General features: G+C 44.4%; 1 protein-coding gene across 1 annotated transcript; it reads left to right on the top strand.

Moving 5' to 3' along the window:
- The first annotated feature begins 122 nt into the window (after window positions 1-122).
- On the top strand, window positions 123-19,931 carry si:ch211-13f8.1. Its single transcript, XM_042307683.1, has 9 exons — window positions 123-2,985; window positions 5,963-6,041; window positions 10,437-10,589; window positions 11,548-12,737; window positions 12,837-13,008; window positions 15,015-15,243; window positions 15,981-16,093; window positions 16,569-16,750; window positions 19,326-19,931. Exons 1-9 carry the CDS (start codon window positions 2,268-2,270, stop codon window positions 19,517-19,519), a joined length of 3,030 nt encoding a protein of 1,009 aa, XP_042163617.1. The 5' UTR covers window positions 123-2,267; the 3' UTR covers window positions 19,520-19,931.
- The last annotated feature ends 2,083 nt before the right edge of the window (window positions 19,932-22,014 follow it).

The raw sequence follows: 22,014 nt of genomic DNA on the forward strand, positions 1-22,014 counted from the left end.
ACTCTGATTCTGTTGCAAAACGTTTTGTCTGTTGCAAACGGAAACCATTTTCTCCTAAACGTTTTGCAACTATATCGAGAGTTTCAATTGGACACGTTCAGGTAGGTCCCTCACCGTTTGCTCTGTTTGCTTCTGTTTGGTTCCTAGAGGACACGGTAAAAGGTTTCCGTTGCACAACGTTTTTGCAACGGTTAGCTAACTTTGGAGTTGAGCAAAGGAGCGAGTGCACCCCCTGTTGGTGAGAGAATGCCAGTGAACAGTAAAAAGGTAGAGCAACATTGTCACATCCAGTTGTGACATCTGCTGGATATGGCACGTTGCCCCATATCTCCATCACCAAAACATTTTTTAACAATCTCAGGGACCTGTCAGTTCTTTCATCCAAAGCTCCGTTCATTTTAGGGTGGTAGCTGATAGGCTACATCTACACAGCTTCTCCCCTCAGCCAAACAGTGACAGGCTCAAGCTTGAAATGAGGCATTTTGGCTTTAATTTCAACATTACATTTTGTTCGCAAGCTTTGGGTAGCTCACCAAAAAAATGTGATGATAAGCGAGGTTCCACCAAAGATGCTCCTGCGCAGATTTTGAATGTGACTGAGCGCACAGACTCCGCTGTGGGTAGCCTGCTATTGCATCCACTTACGCAACGGACAGCTTCAGTCAGCCAGGGTGAAATGAAAACACGCATTTTGTATTTCCATGTTTGTCTAATCCGTCTGATTTCTGAAGGGATTAACGGACCAATCATGAATATTGAGAGACCGCCTGTTCGCTCACTGGGAGCAGATCACCGTCCGCTCGTGGACTCACTCCGTCTGAAGCTGGACCGGCTGCCGTCAAACCATAACAGTACGGAATAAAACGGAGAACAACAACACAGGAGAAAGTTACTTTACTTTTTATGACAAATGTTTCCGACAGCTAGTCAGTCGGGTCAGAGGATGCGCTCAAGCTAGCCGATAAAAACTCCACTCTATGGTGAAGGAAGTTTCTGATACTGGATTTTAGTCCACTAAACTCAAGCTTGTGCCACAGAGCGCAGGTTTAGCTTTGGGTCGTTGTGCCTGGTCAATTTAAGTCGGCACGGAAGGTGAGTTTCTTCAACTGTGGTGAATTGCATCTAAATAAGATATCACCAAGATCTTTCCAGGTAAATGATTGACCTTGTCATGATGTTTTTTTGTCCTGTCATTGATACCATGTATTTTCTGTCACTTTTAAATTAATTTGTGATAGTGTGTTGTTATCCTGTTTGGTTCAATTGAAATGTCAGGGGAATTCTTTCAAAGTCAAATAGGTCATTCATCCATGTGTGATGATAGCCTATTACTAAGTTGGGTGCTTAGTAATAGATAATTATTGTCCTTTTACTTAATTTTATTAACACGTAAAAGAACTGGACAAATCCAGTGCCTAATCATTCTGCAACTGATTATAAAGAAAACGATTTCGGGTAGGCCTATTAGAATACATTTACATGTAGCCAAATCCCTATTTTATTTTCTATAACCTCTTCATCAAATGTCTTTGATGACAACAACAGTTTTATATTGTCAGTACATGCCAGCCACACACAGGCTTCTCATGTACTGATGGCCTATTTCCATTCCAAAGGATTATCCTACGCAGTAATCATTGGATAAAGAGTACAAAGTGAATTGAATCCACTACTTTAGGTATCCTAGGCCTAGTGAGACTATTTTACCAGAGGCAACAAACAATGATCCCTTTTCCTCATTATAGGTTCCAATCAGACTTTTCCTCTTTGCCTTGCCAGCCAATGGAGGAGGAAGAGGTCCATATCACACAAACATTGGCTCCTGCCAGCTCTCCGCCTCGGTCAAGAGCCTCTGATGACTGGGGCCTCATCCTGAGTCTTGTCCCCAAGCCCAGCACACTCTCTCCCTCCTCTCCCTCGCTTTCCCCTCCTCCCCTCCCTCCTCCAGGCTCTGCCGTCTATTCCCTGCAGTCCAAGGTGAATAATCTCTCACAGAGAACCGGAGGGAAAGAGAGAAAGAGGGAGAGGGTGAGGGAGGACAATATGGCCTCAGAGCTCCAGGTAGAGGGACCTGTCTCATTCCAGGCCCTGCCCAAGCAGAAGGGCCGCAGCAGGGGGAGGTGCCACCGCCTGTGCCCTTCCGGCACTTTGACCAGAGGAGGAGGTCCAGCAGTAGTGAAGACGAGGTAGAGGAAGAGGTGGTGGCCAGGGTACAGCTCCACACCGACCCGACTGAACCACAGAGGGAGAAGGAGAGCTGGGGTGCCATGGGGAAGGGGGCAGAGAAGGGGGAGAGGGGAGGCCCGGCTGGGAGTGTGCTGGGGCAGCCTCGCGGTTTGGGGGAGGGGGCCAGCTTGGAGAGCTTGGAGAACATCCAGTCAGACAGCACCAGCGCAACCAAGGAGGACCCCCCTCCTTCTTCAAAGCCCGCTCCTGCATCCTCCTCCACCTCTTCTAACTCCTCTCACAGACACTGGGCACCTCCTAAAGGATTTTGGAGGGTAGCACGCCCAGAGACTCTGGTTCTGAATAGAGTGAGCACTCAGTCTACTGTGGGCACTCAGACTACAATGCCCATACTCTCGTCTTTTGTACGTCTGAAGGATGAACCCCCTGCGAATGCCACCTTCTCAGGGCCCCAGAGTAAGTCAAGACTGGCTTCTGTGGATTCTGTAGACGAGGACATGGACGAGAGTGAAGGGTGTTGGAACATGCTGCGTTCGGACAGCCTGGACTGCTACCTGGAGAGGTGTGATAAGAAAGAAGCGAAGGAGCCTATGGATCCCGTGGGGGGGCTGTGGAGGGCGGAGAGCTGGGAAAGTGTGTGCTCACAGGAAGGGACGCTTTCGCTGGGGGATACAGTGGAGGCCAACCAGAGAGCAAGAGGGCGGTCAGTGAACAGACGAAGGAACACCAAGAGAGGAGAGGAGAAAGGCGGCGTGGACATCCCATACCTCTGTGTTGACCTGATAGACAAGAGAGATGGTATGAAGTTCCAGTTTATAAAATGCATCTTGGTACACCTTGTTGTAAAACAGTCCGGGTACTTCAAGAGGTAAATTCAATAAAAAATATATCATATTGGGCCGTTCGCACTACCCATGGCTGCATTTACATAGGCAGACCAATAATATATATTTTTCCAGTAATTGGTCTTTTGACAAATCAGATCAGATCTTTTCACATCAGAATGTTTTTCAGATCTGATGTTGTTGGTCAAAAGACCAAAATCAGAATTGGGCTGCCTGTGTAAATGCAGCCAAAGTATCCCATTCTGGGCCGCTCATGGTTTAAGAACATGGTAGAACATGTGCTGTGGGACAAAGTGTCCATCAAGAGGATGGGAGGTAAACAAATCACTCTTTGGAACACAAATAATTTGCTCAATCATGATAGGGTTGGGGAGGAGGGCTTAGTTGCAAGTTTTACATGCACCTCCTTTTCAATTAAATAACAATTGTTTTGTAAGCAAACCAGGCGTAATTGATTAGTTAAATCCAGGAATTATAAAGCATATCAATGTGTGCTTACAACTGTGATCATGTGTCAGATGAATTACTGTAAATTGACCTTGAGATACAGATACAGAGCTATGCATTCTATTTCTGTCAGCACCTCCTACCATCAGGAGCACTTAGAGGAACAGATGTGCTGGTGTTGTGTAGCTATTTTTTAGCGCTGTGTGTGTGTGTGTGTGTGTTATGCTTTGGCTAGTTCAACCTATTCTATTCAATTTGACTGAAATTAAATTACAAATTTGACAGCTCAGTGTGCTTTTTTGAATTGAATAAAAGCTTCTAAATTGCTTTCGACACCTCATGCGCTTTCACATTGAATAGTGGTGGGGAGCAATGTAGCAGCAGCAGCCTATCAGAATAGTTGGAGGCATGGCATATTGGGGGCGAGGCTTTCAGTTTGTTCTTTTTGCCCACCCATGAGAGTGAATGTCATTCCAGTTAATGTGGTCTATAGTATTTGTTATTCAAACTAAAATGTATATTTGTCTACATTTGTAGTGATACATGCATAAGTACATCTGATACTAAAGAGTCAGATAAAATTACTATGTTAAGGTAGACAATGCTTGATTGAGGCTACTAAATATGGGTGCCTTGTGAAAATAATATGTTTGGAAACATTATTTAAAGTTATTGAACCAACTTCATTTCTTGATTTACAAGAAATTGATTTTGATTGCTTCTAATCAAGTTTTTATTGTCACATGCTTCGTACACAACAGGTGTAGACTAACAGTGAAATACTTACAGGCCCTTCCCAACAATGTAGAATACTATAAAAAATATAATAAAAATGTAATTAAAAGTAGCATGAATAATAAATACACAATGAGCAATGATAGCTTGGCTATATACATGGGTACCAGGACTGAGTTGATGTGCAGGGGTAGGAGGAAATGGAGGTAGATATGTACATATAGGTAGGGGTAAAGTGACTAGGCAACAGGATAGATAATGGACAGTAGCAGCGGTGTGTATGTGTTGGAGTGTTGTTGTGAGTATGTGTGTGTGTGTGTGTGTGAGTCCGGTGTGTGTGCGTCGAGTCAAAAAGAGTTAGTGCAAAAAGGGTACTGTTTGCTGTGCGGTAGCAGAGAGAACAGTCTATGACTTGGGTGGCTGGAGTCTTTGACACTTTTTTGACAATTCATCCTCTGACACTGCCTGGTATATAGGTCCTGGATGGCAGGGAGTTCGACCCCAGTGATGTACTGGGCCGTTCGCACTACCCTCTGTAGAGCCTTACGGTCAGATGCCGAGCAGTTGCCATACCAGGTGGTGATGATATTGTTCAGGATGCTCTCGATAGTGCAACTGTAGAACCTTTTGAGGATCTGGGGACCAATGTCAAATCTTTTCATTCTCCTGAGGGGGAAAAGGTTTTGTCGTGCCCTCTTCACGACGGTCTTGGTATGTTTGGACCATGATTGTTCGTTGGTGATGTGGACACAGAGGAACTTGAAACTCTCGACCCGTTCCACTACAGCCCCGTCCATGTTAATGGGGACCTGTTCGGCCCGCCTTTTTGTGTAGTCCATGATCAGCTCCTTTGTCTTGCTCACATTGAGGTTTAATGTTGCTTGTCTTGCTCACATGCATGGTTCAGTGTTGCTTGCCCTTGAAGCGAGCTTAGAAGGCATTTAGCTTGTCTGGTAGGCTCGTTTCAATGGGCAGATCTCGGCTGGGTTTCCCTTTGTAATACGTGATAGTTTTAAAAGCCCTGTCACATCTGAAGAGCGTCAGACCTGATAGGATTCGATCTTAGTCCTGTATTAACTCTTTGTCTGTTTGATGGTTGTAACCCAATTGAATACCTTTGGGTAATTCCACATTAAAAAGTGAACTTGGAACAAGGTGAAAATATGGGTTGAATTTACATTAAATATTAGTTTGTATTTGTTATTTATTAGGTTTAACCAAAGGGGAAAAGTAAGTTAAATGTTGAAATAAATAGGTTGCAACTTGAAATATACAGGTATGTTAGGTAATAATCAAATAAAACAGTTGGCATTGAATCATATATTTGGTTTCAACAAATGTAGTATTTTTCAATTGAGAAAGCCTAACTCATTTACTTGTAACCAGTTGAAGTTAAAAAAAATAGGTTGATCCACAGTATTTTTTGTTTTACAGTGCAGTGCACTGAGTGCAAGGCATGATCAGATGATAATGTTTTAATACCTCTCTGTTCCTGCCGTTATGGCATTTATGTAAGGCCCATGAATCTGCCAGGCATTAGGAGGATCAGAGATGAACTTGGGGACAGTCCATGGGTTTGATGTGGGGCTTATGGAAACCTTTATGGTTGAGTAAAGCCCTTGGCAGTTTGTACCTGCATACACGCTTTAACAATATTTATTTGCATTACAGATGCGTGAGGGTCCATTTGCATTGCATGGAACTAGGTTTGGAAAGATTTATTTTAATGGGTAAAGGTCTGTTTTCAGTGTCTCCAGATGCATCTGCCTCCTGGAACAATGAGTGGGATTTAACCATTCCACAACAGGAGCTGCTTGAACTTCCCGGGTAAGGAATATCACACTAGTGTCTGTCTACATAGAAAAGTGTCTGAGGTGAGGAACCATCTTTTTTAGGGATAGTTTTTGCCCCCTAAATATTCTTTGAATGTAAAGCAGTCAACTATCCTGTCCAATTTGTTTTGCAGATTGAAACATAAGCTATGTAAAGATGCTAATATAACATCAGATCACACCTCTCCCATGAAACTGGAAGTAGAGGTTAGGTAGCCTAGTGGTTGGAGAGGCGGGCCATCAACCAGAGGGTTGCCATTTCAAATCCGGCATCCGACTCCTTACTGGAAAAATCTGTCAGGAAGTGAGCTGGCAACAAATCAAATCCTAGATGCCATTGCCTGCCATTGTGCCCTTGAACAAGGCACTTAACCCCCTACAACAACAGCTCCCCGGGCGTCCAGTGTGAAAGCCCCCCGCACCTATCCAAAACCTGTATATGTACAGTTGAAGTCGGAAGTTTACATACACCTTAGCGTAATACATTTAAATTCAGTTTTTCACAATTCCTGACATTTAATCCTAGTAAAAATTCCCTGTCGCTTTTTCAGTTCTGCACACAAATCTTCTATGGGATTGAAGTCAGTCCTTTGTGATGGTCACTCCAATACCTTGACTTTGTTGTCCTTAAGCCATTTTGCCACAACTTTGGAAGTATGCTTGGGGTCATTGTACATTGGGAAGACCAATTTGTGACCAAGCTTTAACTGACTGACTGATGTCTTGAGATGTTTCTTCAATATATCCACATAATTTTCCTCCCTCATGATACCATCTATTTTATGAAGTGCACCAGTCCCTCCTGCAGCAAAGCACCCCCACAACATGATGCTGCCACCCCCGTGCTTCATGGTTGGGATGGTGTGCTTCATGGTTGGGATGGTGTTCTTCGGCTTGCAAGCCTCCCCCTTTTTCCTCCAAACATAATGATGGTCATTATGGCCAAACAGTTATTTTTTGTTTCATCAGACCAGAGGACATTTCTACAAAAACTACCATCTTTGTCCCCATGTGCGGTTGCAAACTGTAGTCTGGCTTTTTATGGCGGATTTGGAGAAGTGGCTTCTTCCTTGCTGAGCGGCCTTTCAGGTTATATCAATATAGGACTCGTTTTACTGTGGATAGAGATATTTTTGTACCTGTTTCCTCCAGCATCTTCACAAGGTCCTTTGCTGTTGTTCTGGGATTGATTTGCACTTTTTGCACCAAAGTACGTTCATCTCTAGGAGACAGAATGTTTCTCCTTCCTGAGCCGTGTGACGGCTGTGTGGTCCCATGGTGTTTATACTGGCCAGGCACGACTCCAAAACCATCATTAAGTTTGCAGACGACACAACAGTGGTAGGCCTGATCACCGACAACGATGAGACAGGGAGGAGGTCAGAGACCTGGCCGGGTGGTGTCAGAATAACAACCTATCCCTCAACGTAACCAAGACTAAGGATATTATTGTGGACTACAGGAAAAGGAGTACCGAGCACGCCCCCATTCTCATCGACGGGGCTGTAGTGGAGCAGGTTGAGAGCTTCAAGTTCCTTGGTGTCCACATCAACAACAAACTAGAATGGTCCAAACACACCAATACAGTCGTGAAGAGGGCACGACAAAGCCTTTTCCCCCTCAAGAAACTAAAAAGATTTGGCATGGGTCCTCAGATCCTCAAAAGGTTCTACAGCTGCAACATCGAGTGCATCACTGCCTGGTACGGCAATTGCTCAGCCTCTGACCGCAAGGCACTACAAAGGGTAGTGCGTACGGCCCAGTACATCACTGGAGCTACGCTGCCTGCCATCCAGGACCTCTACACCAGACGGTGTCAGAGGAAGACCCTAAAAATGGTCTAAGACCCCAGCCACCCCAGTCATAGACTGTCCTCTCTACTACTGCATGGCAAGCTGTACCGGAGTGCCAAGTCTAGGACAAAAAGGCTTCTCAACAGTTTTTACCCCCAAGCCATAAGACTCCTGAACAGGTAATCAAATGGCTACCCAGACTATTTGCATTGTGAGCCCCCCCCAACCCCCCTTTTTTATGCTGCTGCTACTCTCTGTTTATCATATATGCATAGTCACTATAACTATACACTCATGTACATACTACCTCAATTGGGCTGACCAACCACTGCTCCCGCACATTGGCTAACTGGGCTATCTGCATTGTGTCGCACCCACCATCCGCCAAACCCTCTTTTACGCTACTGCTACTCTCTGTTCATCATATATGCATAGTCACTTTAACCATATCTACATGTACATACTACCTCAATCAGCCTGACTAACCGGTGTCTGTATGTAGCCTCGCTACTTTTATAGCCTCGCTACTGTATATAGACCTGTCTTTACTGTTGTTTTTATTTCTTTACCTACCTACCTACCTATTGTTCACCTAATACCTTTTTTGCACTACTGGTTAGTGCCTGTAAGTAAGCATTTCACTGTAAGATCTACACCTGTTGTATTCGGCACACGTGACAAATAAACTTTGATTTGATTTGAGACTTGTGGAGGTCATCAATTTTCTTCTGAGGTCTTGGCTGATTTCTTTTGATTTTCCCAAGATGTCAGGCAAAGATGCACTGCGTTAGAAGGTAGGCCTTGAAATACATCCACAGGTACACCTCCAATTGACTCAAATTATGTCAATTAGCCTATCAGAAGCTTCTAATGCCATGACATCATTTTCTGGAATTTTCCAAGTTGTTTAAAGACACAGTCAATTTAGTGTAGGTAAACTTCTGACCCACTGGAATTCTGATACAGTGAATTATGTTAAATAATCTGTCTGTAAACAATTGTTGGAAAAATGTGTTCTGTCAGGCACAAAGTAGATGTCCTAACCAACTTACCAAAACTATAGTTTGTTCACAAAAAAATTGTGGAGTGGTTGAAAACAAGTTTTAATGATTCCAACCTAAGTGTATGTAAACTTCCGACTTCAACTGTAAATATGTTTGTCTTTTGGAGGAGTTGGGTTAAAAGTGGAAGTCAAATTTCAATTGACCAATAAAGTGAAGTTCTTTATAAATAATAAATACGAGCGTTACAAAACTAAGCTGGATGCGTACACAAAATCTTCCTCCATTCTCCGTACATACAGGAATGGATGAGTGTGTTGCCGACAGGGATCATCCACAGGCATATCATACTCTTTTGGCTACTAAAGCACATAGAACATAGGATCAACTGGAAGACAGGGGATGAAGTACAGTACGGGGGCTAAACTCGCCACCACGCCCCAGTCCAATCGGCTATTACATAAGAAGGCTTAGCGTAGAAGACTGACATTCAGAGCTCCATTCTCTTTAACTCTATCCGTAGGGCATATAATGTTCTCTGGATATGTAACTGTGCAGGATCAGCTCGGTACAAATGAAGGCACCAGATGTGTGGTAGCTTCGCAAACCACCTGATCTCGCAAGTTTACATGGATATTCGCTACAAGGGAAATAGCGCAGAGGCAATTGGTCTGGTAATTATGAGGCTAGATGTGTGGTGCAGGGAAATGATTCAAGACAAAATAGATTTCAAATGATTTCAGGGCTACACAAAATGTGGACTTTGAAAAAATCTGTAGACCTGAAAAATGATTAGGAACCTCGTTAATCACATCAGCAATATGCTAAGAGACGTTTAATTCAGCAAGCCATGGATAGTACAGCAATATTGGACTACTGTCTGGTTGCCCTCAACCTCAACCCCCCCATCTTTTTCCCCCCTCCAGTCATTTCAATCGTTTGGGTTCGGATCCCACTGCTACCACCAATTGTGTACGGCAAGGATTTAGTAAAGGGTAGGACAACTTCCTTCTTCAATGGTGAAGGATCAATATCATAGAGGTAGATAGAGGGCACACTTGGACCAAAGCCTGCTTTAGCATGGGCAGCACCCAGCAAGGGCAGCACCATTGAGGGCTTTCACCATTTTGAAGTAGTCAACTGGGTGGGACTTGCTATGGGTTAACAAAGAATCACAGAATTCCATCTAGGTCAGCAACTTTATACCTGTTCAGACCATACACACTCCACCACAGTAGGTGGTGGTATGCACCTTTTTAGTTTATTTATGAACTGCTAATACACCCATAGAAGTATAAGAATAACACATTGAGTATTTTAAAATGGAGATGGACAGCACCATTGGGGGCTGTCACAGAAGACCCACCTTACAAAGTTAAAAGGTGTGCTATTTTTCCATATCTACAATAAATAAACAAACAAGTAACCACTTCAATCGCTAGCTCAAAGACCACCCTGATCCCAAATCCTCCCAACAAACGATCCCGCAGGGTGATTACGTCCTCTCCTGTCGAGAATTGGTACAACATTTCTATCACCTTCCCTATTTCTATGTCTCCCTCTCCAATTCACCCTCCGTCTCTGTGTGATTGACAGCTCACACTTCAACACTGAGGAACTTCCTCTGAGCCCCAGACATGAGCAGGCCATGCTCCTGCTGGAGAGGGCTCGGTTAAAAGCCCGCTTCAATCACACCAAAGGGGAACGCCCTCAAACCCGCCGCTCCCATTCTGCCCAGAGATACAACCCGTAAGTCAGCTGTATCTGCAACTCTGTTGATCTCTATCCCCCTATTAGTCTGACTACCTGATTGTCTGTCTGTCTGTCTGTCTGTCTGTCTGTCTGTCTGTCTGTCTGTCTGTCTGTCTGTCTGTCTGTCTGTCTGTCTGTCTGTCTGTCTGTCTGTCTGTCTGTCTGTGTCTGTCTGTCTGTCTGTCTGTCTGTCTGTCTGTCTGTCTGTCTGTCTGATCATCTGTCTGTCTGTACATTAATCTGACTACCTGTCTGTCTGTCTGTCTGTCTGTCTGTCTGTCTGTCTGTCTGTCTGTCTGTCTGTCTGTCTGTCTGTCTGTCTGTCTGTCTGTCTGTCTGTCTGTCTGTCTGTCTGTCTGTCTGTCTGTCTGCCTGCCTGTCTGTCTGTCTGTCTGTCTGTCTGTCTGTCTGTCTGTCTGTCTGTCTTTATATTCCGTTCTGTATAAGTGTGTCTACCCCTTCCTACATCTCTCTCTCCTTTCAGTTCTTAATTTCTCTCTCTGTCTTTTTCTTTCTGTGTGATTGAAAAAGCTGACATTATGTAACTTCCAATGACTGATCATTTCAGAATCATAACTCTGGTTTCTGATTGGATGTTCCACAAAGATGCAGGGAGTGTTATATAGTATGACTTATGTAACCATGTTGATGACACACACCATGATGTTTCAGTTTCTGTAATGGGTATTTTGTTCCTGAAATCCCCTCTTATATCAGTGGGATGCATTCACAGCAAATGGTATTAGGAATACTGGCACTCATGAGAGAACACACACACTCAAACACACACACTCAAACACACACATACATGGATTACTCATGTGCTTTCATGCATTTGTGTCAGCAGAAGTACTTGTATTTGTGACTATGAAAATATGTACAGGCTGTGAGTAAGAATATGAAGTTATTATTATTATTTTATACAGTGTTTAGTGTGTTTCCCTGTTCTATCCAGCAAGAGGCAGCAGTCTGGGATTGAGTCAGCACTGGTCCAAAAGGCTGTGGCTGTTAAACCCAAGGAAGAGCTGACAGCCCCTCCCTCATCAGGTCCACTCCTGGTCCCACAAAGCAGAGACCTCTCCCCTGGGGGGCATAATCGTCGGTATGGTAACTCACCCACAAGGGTGCGGTTTGAGGATGAATCAGAGAAGGAGGCAGAGTCTCGCTACCTGGATCGGGTGAGGGAGCGTGGGCGGGCCACGGGACAGAAATCCAAGGGCACTCTGGAAAAGAAGGCAGAGTCTAGCATAAGCATTACAGGCCTTACTCCAAGACTGGAGGATGTTGGTTTCACGAACGCTGCATCTACCCAGGTAACAGAGGTAGTGGTGGTGTTGAGGAAATGTGAGGCTTGTGGATCCATTCTTAGGGATCCTCCAGTGCCCGAACCAGAGACTCAGTCCGGCAATGCGGAGGAGAATCAAGGCAGGAAGGTCTCTCGCTATGGCCCCCCTGCCCAATCAGACGGGATCCCCCAACCAGATCAGCCCAGCAGCATCCACCCCAAAGCGGCTGGGGTCACCTTCGGTGAGGTCCTGATTCTGGGAGAGGATAAAGAGGGCGGGGCCGGGGGTGGAGTGGGGGAGAGGTCCTCCGGTTTTGGGAAGTTGAGGAGGCGCAGCAGGAAGGGAGAGAGCCGGCTGAAACGGGTCGGCTCGGGACATGGCCCCTATGGTGCCTCGTGGGCCCACCGTCGAAACTCCAACCCCAGAAACAGGGTCAATGTGTGCAGGCGAGCCGTCACCTTTGCTCTAGGCAGTCCTGTAGCTCTGGACCGCCCTCTGGTGGGAGCCTCCGGAAACAGCAGCCCCAAGGATAGTGACGCCCCCACCCCGCCACTGCCCATTAAGTCCGCTCTGAAGTCAGGCTGCAAGAGCAGGGCAAGTGGGCAGCGTGTGGTAAAGCTCCTGCCCTCGGTTCAGTATCACCGCATCAACCTAGATGAGGGAGCAGGGGGAAGCCCACAGCATGACCTCATCACCACAGAGCATCATGGGGAGGGTCCTATCTCTGCCCCCTCAGGGTCTCCCCCTAACGCCGCCTTAGTCCCCTGCATCCGACCATCGTCCCTCAGGTACTCCCCTGCAAGGATCACCCCTGACCTCCCCCCTGCGGAACTCTGGGAAACTGCTGCAGATGGAGCTGGTGAGTAGATATAATGTATTGTGTTGGAAGGAACTGTAGACTTGATGTGATGTGCTCACTGAATGCTTCTTTCAGTTACACACATAAAATGTCTTCCAGGTCTGGCGCTGAGCGGAGACGTGTGTCGAGATCTGCTGGTGGCTCTTCCAGAGTGCCGCCCTGCGCTGCGCTGCTTGGGCGTGTCCCGAGCAGAGGACCTGAGGGCAGAGTTATTGAGAGCGGAGCACCTGAAGGCAGAGGCTCAGTGGGAGGATGGCCAAGAGGGGGCTCGGTCAGTATGGATCCCACCACTAACACCAAATTCAAGTCAGACCCATATACAGTGGGGAGAACAAGTATTTGATACACTGCCGATTTTGTAGGTTTTCCTACTTACAAAGCATGTAGAGGTCTGTAATTTTTATCATAGGTACACTTCAACTGTGAGAGACGGAATCAAAAAAAAATCACATTGTATGATTTTTAAGTAATTCATTTGCATGACATAAGTATTTGATCACCTACCAACCAGTAAGAATTCCGGCTCTCACAAACCTGTTAGTTTTTCTTTAAGAAGCCCTCCTGTTCTCCACTCATTACCTGTATTAACTGCACCTGTTTGAACTCGTTACCTGTATAAAAGACACCTGTCCACACACTCAATCAAACAGACTCCAACCTCTCCACAATGGCCAAGACCAGAGAGCTGTGTAAGGACATCAGGGCTAGAATTGTAGACCTGCACAAGGCTGGGATGGGCTACAGGACAATAGGCAAGCAGCTTGGTGAGAAGGCAACAACTGTTGGCGCAATTATTAGAAAATGGAAGAAGTTCAAGATGACGGTCAATCACCCTCGGTCTGGGGCTCCATGCAAGATCTCACCTCGTGGGGCATCAATGATCATGAGGAAGGTGAGGGATCAGCCCAGAACTACACAGCAGGACCTGGTCAATGACCTGAAGAGAGCTGGGACCACAGTCTCAAAGAAAACCATTACTAACACACTACGCCATCATGGATTAAAATCCTGCAGAGCACGCAAGGTCCCCCTGCTCAAGCCAGCGCATGTCCAGGCCCGTCTGAAGTATGCCAATGACCATCTGGATGATCCAGAGGAGGAATGGGAGAAGGTCATGTGGTCTGATGAGACAAAAATAGAGCTTTTTGGTCTAAACTCCACTCGCCGTGTTTGGAGGAAGAAGAAGGATGAGTACAACCCCAAGAACACCATCCCAACCGTGAAGCATGAAGGTGGAAACATAATTCTTTGGGGATGCTTTTCTGCAAAGGGGACAGGACGACTGCACCGTATTGAGGGGAGGATGGATGGGGCCATGTATCGCGAGATCTTGGCAAACAACCTCCTTCCCTCAGTAAGAGCATTGAAGATGGGTCGTGGCTGGGTCTTCCAGCATGACAACGACCCGAAACACACAGCCAGGGCAAGTAAGGAGTGGCTCCGTAAGAAGCATCTCAAGGTCCTGGAGTGGCCTAGCCAGTCTCTAGACCTGAACCCAATAGAAAATCTTTGGAGGGAGCTGAAAGTCCGTATTGCCCAGCGACAGCCCCAAAACCTGAAGGATCTGGAGAAGGTCTGTATGGAGGAGTGGGCCAAAATCCCTGCTGCAGTGTGTGCAAACCTGGTCAAGAACTACAGGAAACGTATGATCTCTGTAATTGCAAATTAAGGTTTCTGTACCAAATATCAAGTTCTGCTTTTCTAATGTATCAAATACTTATGTCATGCAATAAAATGCAAATGAATGACTAAAAAATCATACAATGTGATTTTCTGGATTTTTGTTTTAGATTCCGTCTCTCACAGTTGAAGTGTACCTATGATAAAATTTACAGACCTCTACATGCTTTGTAAGTAGGAAACACGGCCGATTTTGCAAGTTATCAAATACTTGTTCTCCCCTCTGTATATGTTTAATGTGGCTCTGGTTCCTTTAAATGGTGTCTTATTCTTAATCTGACAGGGAGGCAAGACTGCCTCCTCCTGGTACTGAAGCATAACTTCAAGCTCCACAGTTTGTTCTGTCAGAGGGAGCTTCAAGAACTCTCTGATGGGTGGATAAGTGCAACACTGTTAGCTACTCTGTGATAGATTGCATTAGTACATTTGGCACCATACAGTTTCTCTGTAATATATCTTGCAAGAATTGAACTGTGCGTTGTAATCCCTAGGTGACAGATTCAATCAAACATAAACCACTGTTCACGCTTACAGCCTGCTTTTTTACATACAACTGACATGTTTTGCTCTGTCTGTATGTGTTGGTGACTTGTGTAGGAGGTCTATGGCAGAGCGGGATGGCAGACCCAAGCTATCTCTGCGACGGTTCTTCTCCTCCATCGGGCTACACAGTGTGGGCAGGCTGGTGAAGGGAGGGCGCTCCAGCAGCATGGAACAGCTCAGCATCTCAGCGCCGCGGGCCAGCTCGGCCTCACCCAGCCCCACCCACAGCCCTCACACCAACACCCGCCTGCAGAGGACCCCCTCACTACAGGCCCTGCACACAGTAAGCACCAGCTATTCAGTTCAGCTCAGTTGAGTTATATTCAATCTAGTTCATTTCAGTTCAGTTACATTTATTTATATTCAGTTCAATTCAGTTCTGTTAAATGTTTCCACTAACTTATTTGTCAAGGAACAGAAATGCATATGCCACTTTACTTTTACACCATTCTGTAACATTTTCATATTGATATGCAATTTTCTTGGCTAACATTCAAAATACAAGAGACTCTGGCCGTGCCTGAAATCTGTCTTGCCTACTACTACTGCATAATGTCTACTAATCTAACTACATACAAATTAGAACACGTACTGTTTAGTAAAAACGAATGCAGTAAGCAATGAATATAAGCGTACTAGGCTCATCTTACTGCATCCTTTATTGCACAATTGCATTGATTCCCGCCAGTGGTTCATTTTGGTACAGAGCCTCACCTTCTCTGATTATCAGCTGTTGTCAGACACACGTGGGTCTCGAAAGATGATTCTCTTCCTCAACCGTCTGCAGCAAATTCTACGACATGAAAATCCAAAATGAGTATGACATCCTGGCATTTAAAGCATATTGAATTTTCGATTTTTGAAACCCACAAAATGCTTACTGTTTAGAAAGGAAAGTTAGGTATTCAGACACCACCTCTGTCTGTGAATGTCAGGATTCAGGAGACAACATCACCTGCATGGATGATGACCCCTGTTGCAATGTCCCTAATAAATACAAATGTCCTTCTCTGTCACCAGGTGTCCCCACTGGCCCAGCTTCGGAAAGCCTCCTCTGTGCAGAGTCTGGAGAGGAGAGTGGAGCGTTCTACCATTCTGGGAGAGGTGTCTGTGCCTAACAGCCTGGCACCCAGGTACTTTGTTTGTGTGTGCGTGTGCATGCTCGCAGAGAGAGAAGGGAAAAATAGATTTCTCATTGTGTCTAGGCTCTAAATCAACCAGCACTGCCAGTAGTACTCTGTACTTTCCCGATTGTTCAAGCAGTATTTTTTGTTGTTGTCATGGAACAGAAATGTCATTCCAATCAACAAATTTCAGGATACCATAAGGAACATATATACTAGGACCGTGAATAATGTAATCCTTATTGACACAACACTACAAATCCAGGCATCTTTCCAAAAGCTCTTGAAGTGATGTCATCTAGACCGTATTTACACTAAGCAATGTTTGACTTGGCAAAATGCCTTACCTTATAAAAATAATATAGCTAGATTATTGTAAGATCCCATTTCCAATAGGAAACTGACAAACTGACACTAATTTCTCATGAAGGTAAATTACCCCCACTACATTTCACTGAAAAGTCTCTATATACTATCTCTACAGGATGATCCAGAGAGCCCTGAGCGTGGAAGATGTGTTAGCACCTCGAGTGGTGCGTCCCATGGGTCCAATGGGTAGGGTCGTCCAGGCCTTCCCTGATGGGACCCTCTGGTTGGAGCTCACCAGACCCCCTAACGGCCCTTTTGGGTTCGTCATCTCACGGGGCAAAGGTCGACCGGTCACAGGTATATTAAAGCACTATTACTGTATAACTGGGTTCCATTAGCTGTAGCCTACATTTTAGTGTTGTGGATGTGAGGGTGTACAGTGCATTCGGAAGTATTCAGACCCCTTCCCTTTTTCCACATTTTGTTACATTACAGCCTTATTCTAAAATGAATTACATACATACTACAATGTTCCTCATCAATCTACACACAATACCCCATTTTTGTAAATGTATTAAAAAATAAATAACAGAAATACTTCATTTACATAAGTATTCAGACCCTTTGCTATGAGACTTAAAATTGAGCTCAGGTGCATCCTGTTTCCATTGATCATCCTTGAGATGTTTCTACAACTTGATTGGAGTTCACCTGTGGTTAATTCAATTGATTGGACATGATTTGGAAGGGCACACACCTTTCTATTGTAAGGTCCCACAGTTGCCCGTGCATGTCAGAGCAAAAACCAAGGAAATCAAATCAAATCAATTGTATTTATATAGCCCTTTGTACATCAGCTGATATCTCAAAGTGCTGTACAGAAACCCAGCCTAAAACCCCAAACAGCAATCAATGCAGGTGTAGAAGCACGGTGGCTAGGAAAAACTCCCTAGAAAGGCCAAAACCTAGGAAGAAACCTAGAGAGGAACCAGGCTATGTGGGGTGGCCAGTCCTCTTCTGGCTGTGCCGGGTGGAAATTATAACAGAACATGGCCAAGATGTTCAAATGTTCATAAATGACCAGCACGGTCAAATAATAATAATCACAGGCAGAACAGTTCAAACTGGCGCAGCAGCACGGCCAGGTGGACTGGGGACAGCAAGGCGTCATCATGTCAGGTAGTCCTGGGGCATGGTCCTAGGGCTCAGGTCCTCGGAAAGAGAGAAAGAAAGAGAAAAAGAGAGAATTAGAGAGAGCACACTTAAATTTACACAGGACATCGAATAGGACAGGAGAAGTACTCCAGATATAACAAACTGACCCTAGCCCCCTGACACATAAACTACTGCAGCATAAATACTGGAGGCTGAGACAGGAGGGGTCAGGAGACACTGTGGCCCCATCCGAGGACACCCCCGGACAGGGCCAAACAGGAAGGATATAACCCCACCCACTTTGCCAAAGCACAGCCCCCACACCACTAGAGGGATATCTTCAACCACCAACTTACCATCCTGAGACAAGGCTGAGTATAGCCCACAAAGATCTCCGCCATGGCACAACCCAACGGGGGGGGGGGGCGCCAACCCAGACAGGATGATCACATCAGTGATTCAACCCACTCAGGTGACGCACCCCTCCCAGGGACGGTATGAGAGAGCCCCAGTAAGCCAGTGACTCAGCCCCTGTAATAGGGTTAGAGGCAGAGAATCCCAGTGGAAAGAGGGGAACCGGCCAGGCAGAGACAGCAAGGGCGGTTCGTTGCTCCAGAGCCTTTCCGTTCACCTTCCCACTCCTGGGCCAGACTACACTCAATCATATGACCCACTGAAGAGATGAGTCTTCAGTAAAGACTTAAAGGTTGAGACCGAGTTTGCGTCTCTGACATGGGTAGGCAGACCGTTCCATAAAAATGGAGCTCTATAGGAGAAAGCCCTGCCTCCAGCTGTTTGCTTAGAAATTCTAGGGACAATTAGGAGGCCTGCGTCTTAATGTGACCGTAGCGTACGTGAAGGTATGTACGGCAGGACCAAATCAGAGAGATAGGTAGGAGCAAGCCCATGTAATGCTTTGTAGGTTAGCAGTAAAACCTTGAAATCAGCCCTTGCTTTGACAGGAAGCCATTGTAGGGAGGCTAGCACTGGAGTAATATGATCAAATTTTTTGGTTCTAGTCAGGATTCTAGCAGCCGTATTTAGCACTAACTGAAGTTTATTTAGTGCTTTATCCGGGTAGCCAGAAAGTAGAGCATTGCAGTAGTCTAACCTAGAAGTGACAAAAGCATGGATTAATTTTTCTGCATCATTTTTGGACAGAAAGTTTCTGATTTTTGCAATGTTACGTAGATGGAAAAAAGCTGTCCTTGAAATGGTCTTGATATGTTCTTCAAAAGAGATATCAGGGTCCAGAGTAACGCCGAGGTCCTTCACAGTTTTATTTGAGACGACTGTACAACCATTAAGATTAATTGTCAGATTCAACAGAAGATCTCTTTGTTTCTTGGGACCTAGAACAAGCATCTCTGTTTTGTCCGAGTTTAAAAGTAGAAACTTTTGCAGCCATCCACTTCCTTATGTCTGAAACACATGCTTCTAGCGAGGGAATTATCGGGCAATGTGTGTAGATTGATGAGGGGAAAAAACGATTTGATCCATTTTACTATTAAGGCTGTAACATAACAATGTGTGGAAAAAGTCGATGGGTCCGAATACTTTCCGAATGCACTGTATATTCATTAAACACCTAATGGCAGGGATTTTAGGTGGGTGTTTTAAAGGGCATTTTACCCAAGTGTATAATGACATACTATTTAATGATTTTAAATTGACATATTCTTAGTTTTGCACCATTACCTATTGTGCCCTCCCTCCCCATCTCTCTCTCTTTCTATCTCCCTCTCGGCCCTTCCCCCACCCCTCTCTCTTGTCTCAGGTGTGTACGTGGAGCAGGTAGGGGACGGTACTGAGGAGGGCCTGTACTCTGGGCTCCTGGGTGTTGGGGATGAGATTCTGGAGGTGAACGGGGAGACAGTGGCTGGACTGACCCTGGATCTGGTGACACGCCTCATGACCCGTGACAGCACTGCCTCTATCCGTGTCCTGCCACACCGTCGGAACCATCGCTAAGCAATGGAATATTCCATTATCCATTTCAATGAAAAAACACACTGGATACTGCGCCATGATGATGTCATGACGAAAACTTGAGAATGGAAATAGGCATAAAGAGATATTTTTAACTCAGGGAGAACAAAAGGAAGGACATAACACATCTCCTTTTCTATTATTAGGCCTAATCTTTGAAGATTCAGGCAAATGTTTGTGAATCAAAACAGATAAAACAAAGCATAAAGAAAATGTTGCCCTGAAGATGCAAGTGAGATGATCGACAGTGCCTTCAGAAAGTATTCATACCTCTTGACTTATTCCACATGTTGTTGCTGCAGCCTAAATTCCAAATGGATGATATTGATTTTATTTTCTCACCCATCTACACACAATACCCCATAATGACAAAGTGAAATCATGTTTTTAGAAAATGTTCCTAATTAATTGAAATTGAAATACAGAAATACAGAAATATCTTATTTACGTAAGTATTCACAACCCTGAGTCAATATATGTTAGAATCACCTTTGGCAATGATTACAGCTGTGAATCTTTCTGAGTAAGTCTCTAAGAGCTTTGCACACCTGCATTGTACAATATTTGCACATTATTCTTTAAAAAATTATTCAAGCTCTGTCAAGTTGGTTGCTAGACATTTTCAAGTTTTGTCATAGATTTTCAAGTAGATTTAAGTCAAAACTGTAACTAGGCCACCCAGGAACATTCACTGTTGCCTTGGTAAGCAACTTGGTAAGTGTATTGTTGGCCTTGTGGTTTAGGTTATTGTCCTGCTGAAAGGGGAATTTGTCTCCCAGTGTCTGTTGGAAAGCAGGCTGAACCAGGGTTTCCTCTAGGATTTTGCCTGTGCTTAGCTCTATTCCATTTATTTTTAATTAAAGAAAACTCCCTAGTCCTTGCCTATGACAAGCATACCCTTAACATGATGCAGCCACCACTATCCTAGAAAATATAAAGTGATGTGTCGTATTGGATTTGCCCCAAACATAACACTTTGTATTCCGGACATAAAGTTAATTTCTTTGCAACATTTTGGGGTAGTTTTACATTAGTGCCTTAATGCAAAAATGATGCATGTTTTGGAATATGTTTATTCTGTACAGGCTTCCTTCTTTTCACTCTCAATTAGGTTAGTATTGTAGATTAACTACAATGTTGTTTATCCATCCTCAGTGTTCTCCTATCACAGCCATTAAACGCTGTAACTGTTTTAAAGCCACCCTTGGCCTCATGGTGAAATCCCTGAGAGGTTTCATTCCTCTCCGGCATCTGAGTAAGAAAGGACGCCTGTATATTTGTAGTGGCTGGGTGTAGTGACTGGGTGTAGTGACTGGGTGTATTGACTGGGTGTATTGACACACCATCCAAAGTGTAATTAATAACTTCAACATGCTCAAAGGGATGTTCAACGTCTGCTGTTTTTTTTTTTACCCATCTATCATTTGGTTCCCTTCTTTGCAAGGCATTTGAAAACCTACTTGGAATTTGTGGTTGAATTTGTGTTTGAAATGCATTGCTCGACTGAGGGACCTAACAGATAATTGTACGTGTGTGGCACAGAGATGAGGTAGTCATTCAACAATAATGTTAAATGCTATTGCACACAGGATGAGTCCATGCTACTTATTATGTGACTTGTGCTGTTAATTAAGCACATTTTTACCCCTGAGCTTATGTAGGCTTGCCATAACAAAGGGGTTGAATACTTATTGACTCAAGACATTTCAGCTTTACATTTTTTGTGAATTTGTAAAAATGTCTACAAACATAATTCCACTTTCACATTATGGGGTATTGTGTGTAGGCCAGTGACACCAAATCTCAATTTAACCAATTTTAAATTAAGGCTGTAACACAACAAAATGTGAAAAAGGGGTGTAATTTCTTTCTGGGGTGTGAATTCTTTCTGAAGGCACTGTAAATGAAGACTGTATAATGAATATTGTGCGTTTCACAATAAATAGCCTATTGTGTCAAAGGTGAAAATGACATCTGGTTATTATGAATTGCCAGTTGCCTTAACTTGCACTTACTCTATGCACATTAGGGCCTTATATTTGGTCATTTACACCATGTTGTGCAACACACTAGTCTACCTTTTCCCACCACAAAGCCTACCTTGTCATAACATGAAGGAATCAAATTGCAAACTTTGTCGAAAAAGCTCATTCATAGTAGGTCTACTACCAATGTGGTAAAAACGATTCTCAAAAGTTATTCAACATTTAGGTATTTTATGTTATTCTTATTTGTTTTGTGTGGAAGTGTCTCATTCTGCGATCACGTTATTGACTTGAATGAAATTCGTTGGGAAATAGGCTGTTTGTTTTTCTCTTTTTGCAGCAACAGCGTTCTCAGTCTGCTTCACCAGTATGATGCTTGTGACCAGTGATCAAAAAGCACGTGATATTATTTCGGTCGTGACAGTCAACTTCACAAGTCGCTAAAACAGAGGAAGGAATTATCAGTGCAAGTGGCTCAGGTGTCTCCAGGTG

This window comes from Oncorhynchus tshawytscha, linkage group LG28 (assembly GCF_018296145.1).
Source record: "Oncorhynchus tshawytscha isolate Ot180627B linkage group LG28, Otsh_v2.0, whole genome shotgun sequence".
NCBI classification, from domain to species: Eukaryota; Metazoa; Chordata; class Actinopteri; order Salmoniformes; family Salmonidae; genus Oncorhynchus; species Oncorhynchus tshawytscha.